Source organism: Sycon ciliatum, chromosome 7 (genome assembly GCF_964019385.1).
Source record: "Sycon ciliatum chromosome 7, ocSycCili1.1, whole genome shotgun sequence".
Lineage (NCBI taxonomy): Eukaryota > Metazoa > Porifera > Calcarea > Leucosolenida > Sycettidae > Sycon > Sycon ciliatum.
The window spans coordinates 31566517-31570507 of record NC_088649.1 but is presented as its reverse complement, the minus strand read 5'-3'; the positions used below and the strand labels follow the sequence as shown (position 1 = coordinate 31570507).

Here is a 3991-nt window from a genome sequence, read left to right as displayed (position 1 = left end):
ATAACAATAATAAACAAGAAGGTGACAAAACACATGTAGGCACAAGTGGCAACAACGTTGCCACACTACACAAAAGAACATTATTTGAACAATTTTAGGGTAATAACACTATCTTTCTGGACACACAAATTCGGCTTATGAATGCGCTGACAAACAGCTTCCAAAACTTGTAACTGCAAAAGATAACCATGACGAGCACGGCACAAAACAGAAAAACAGGAATCAGAATAAGTACGACAACAGTCAGTAAAAGAAACCAAATGATTGTATACTGAAGACTTATTACGAGACGGACGCACACAATCTCGACTCACGCGCACACCCTCACACTCACTCTCACCCCCACTCAGCTCACCTTCTCCCTCATTGTCCGAATCAGAACCTGCTCCGTCATCCACAGCGGTTTGACTCCCCTCCTCACTTGCATCGTCCTGCGTCTCACCTTCACCACCCACGCCAACCGTGAATGCCGTTGCCTTCATGTCAGTCGTCGTCCTTCCCGATTGTTTCCTTTGTATTTTTACCGTGAATTCATAGGTCCGGTTGTAATCTGCTGTAGATCTCAGTGGTCTGTCATTTGCTGCTTTGTTTTGTGGATTAGTTGTTGTTGTTGTTGGATGTGAACCTGGTGTTGTTGTTGGATGTGAAGCTGGTGTTGTTGTTGCAGCCATGGTTGTTGGTCTTTTTGTTGAATCCAGCTCTAGTTCCGGTGGGACAAATCGACCGCCGCGGGTGCTCTCCACCAACACATACCTCGAAGGAGGAGGGTCAGGGGGAGGCAGAGGTGCTGTCACCACTCGAGGCACAGCCCCATGCAAAGCACCCAGAGGCACAGACTTAGGCACACCCGACGGCTGCACCAATGGCGGTTCCGCACGCACCTCCAAAGAGCTGCCAAGCTCAAACCCGTCCAACACAGATGTCAGAGGGGGAGCGGCAGACAGCGGCAAGGAACTATCCTGCCGTGTAGGTGATGGGTTTTTCCTAGGCCTCCCGCGTTTGGGCCTCTCAGATTGCGCACTGGGTGGAAGGATGTGAAGTGGAGTGTGTTTTTTGATACGTGCGTTCAGGTGCTGAACAGTCCTACCAACATACCGACTAGCACAATGTCGGCATTCGAAGTTGTAGATAACATGACTAAGGTGGAGGGTTGGTAGGACGTCCTTTCGCACTGTGAACGCACGCATTGTTGTGAAGACTGGCACAAAATGTACTGCATAATAAGTACGACGGACGATAGACTTGACTTCGCGACACACTTTGATCGATTCCTGCCCCTTCCATGGCAAACATAGATAGACGGGACAGCGAGGTGGACCAATCAGCACCGATTTCGGTTTCTGCTCCATGGACAGAAACTTAGCCAACAAGAATTCCGGATAGCCATTCTTCAAGAAAACAGATCGAAGAAAATCGAGCTCGGCCTGCAGCTTACTGGGCGAACAAATACGTTGCGCACGGTCCACGAGGTTACGAACTAAGTTGACCTTGTATTGAGACGAACAATATGAATCGAAGGCAATGTACTGACCAGTGAACGTAGGCTTACGATACACAGAAGTCAACATTTCACAGCCAGTCTTCTCTACAAGCACGTCTAGAAATGACAACTTACTAGACCAATTCTCTGACAAGTTGGCGGTTACGAAGCAGAATCCGGACACCGTCGGTTACTCCCACTTGCCTCCCGTACTGCTCCACCACGGTCCACGGCTTAGCTGGATCATTGTATCCGTCATGGAGGATCACCCGCTTGCCCGCCTGCAGATGTGGCAAGGCCTTCACTCCCCGACGAGCGTCATGATCACGTGCCATTGTGGTCTTTGCTCTCAGCTGGATTCTGGGGTTGACAATGCGAGAAGGGATCATGGTAGGAACTCTGCTACGCAATGGGCGAGAGAACAGAGCCTCGTTTGGAGAGGTTCCCAACATGCGGTGTCGAGAATGTCGGACGTCGAACAGAACCTGGTTCAGTCGTCGACGGAAAGGTAAATGAGGCTTCAGTGCCACCATTCTTTCCTTGACGAGACGATGGAGTCGTTCCACCATGCCATTGGAACGTGGATAACGTGGGCTGGAGCGGATGTGACGAATGCCCAGCCGCTGCAAGAAAGTGGTCATCTGCTCCGACACAAACTGTGGCTCGTTATCCGAAACCAGTACAGACGGTAGACCGAATAGGGCAAACACTTCATCTAGCTCGTCCACGATAGCTGTAGTGGATGTAGAGGACAGAACCTTGAGCATAGGGAACCGGGAACCATAATCAATGAGGGAGAGAACAAAGTGGCCCTCAATAGATACCAGGTCGATTGCAAGCTTCTCCCACACGCCTTCAATCTCAGTGGGGAGAAGATCTTGCGGACTGTTTGTGCGACGTCGCCAACACTCGGAGCAACGTTCCACATACAGACTAGCGTCTTTGGTGAGCTCTGGCCACCAAACCCTCTGCCGGAGGGAATCTTGAAAGGCTTCCTAGTCCGGATGTCCCACATGCACTAATGCCATGACGGAATGGCGTAGCCCTTCTGGTATCACAACACTTGCCGACCATAGCAACACACCGTCAGCTGCAGTGAGTTGATCTCTGACGAGATAGTACGGCTGCTCAGCGGGCGAGGCATCGCGCCAGGATGAGGTGAGCACACGCTGCAGGACACTGTGGAGCGATGCGTCGTCTTGAGTGGCATGGCGGATCTCTCAAGGTTGACTGGTGCTGCCTCAAGAACCATGTTGACATACTCATTCAATGACCGGGACTCAGCTGGAGACGAGACAGTGGTCTTCAGCGGAGCACGAGACAAATCGTCAACGAACAACAGTTGCTTTCCGGGGATGTGCTTGAGTGAGTACGAATACGGCATCAGAGAGACTAGCCAACGCTGGAAACGTGGTGGGACGTCATCGAACGGCTTCTGAACTATATGGAGCAGTGGTCTGTGATCCGTGAAGACGTCCACATCCCGGCCCAGAACGTACTGGCGGAAACGAGTTAGAGCGAATACCACACTCAACATTTCACGCTCCATCTGCGAATAGCGTGTCTCCACATCAGTCAATGATCGGCTGGCACAAGTGACTGGCACCCACTGGCCCTTGTCGTCGTGCTGCCAGAGGATAGTGCCGAAACCTTGAGGCGAAGCGTCGCAGCTGACAGCCGTACGAACATCTGGAGATGGGCGGAAGTACGCCAATGTCTGCAGAGATGAAGCGACTGCCTGCTTCAGTGCGTTGAATGCCGCAATCAGGCTCTCAGTAGCTACAAATGGCTCTGGCTGCTTCACGATCGAACGAAGTGGCTCAGTTACTTGAGACAGCTGAGGAAGAAACTTGTCCAGATAGGTGACCATCCCGAGAAAACGCTGAACGTCGGCGAGGCACGTCGGCTCCGACAGTTCACTGATAGCTTGAAGCTTGCATGTGTCAGGTGAACACCTTGCTTCGTCAGGTCATGGCCGAGATACTTGACACATGTCAGTCCAGTGCGACACTTGCCCCAGTTGAGGCAGAGATTAGCAGGTTTGAGTCATTCCAAAACGCTAGCCTCCACATCGCAGCATGCACGCTCAAGTTCAAATGACCGTACTACCGGTATGCACTCGCAACCTTGTGCCGCTTCCCAGTCCAGCGACACTACTCGTACAGCACCTAGACCTGCTGGCAACGGTCACGTCACTACGGACAGCAGTTCCCGCAACAAATCAGATGGACAGAGCTCTTGGGTCGATGTTGTACGACGTCGGGTCACATCTCAGTACGTCAAGCCTATGCCCACGGTCGAAACAAACCCTGTAGTCCTGACAGGTGTCGAAAAGGTGGACAAAGCGATATTCTATGTAGGAAACGTCCACATGGGCTGCAGTGCCGACTTCATCAAGGATTGGTGTCAAGAGCGTGCAGTGGATGTGCTCAACTGCACCATCTTGGAATCCCGCACCTTCGGAACAGCTTACGCCAGAGTGACATTCCCAGCCTTAGCTACGGAAAAGGT

General features: G+C 51.8%; 1 protein-coding gene across 1 annotated transcript; it reads right to left on the bottom strand.

The window, feature by feature from the left end:
- Positions 1 to 1614: 1614 nt before the first annotated feature.
- LOC135821834 (uncharacterized) lies at positions 1615 to 2247 on the bottom strand. Its single transcript, XM_065334831.1, has one exon. It carries the CDS (start codon positions 2245 to 2247, stop codon positions 1615 to 1617), a length of 633 nt encoding a protein of 210 aa, XP_065190903.1.
- Between the last annotated feature and the right edge of the window lie 1744 nt (positions 2248 to 3991).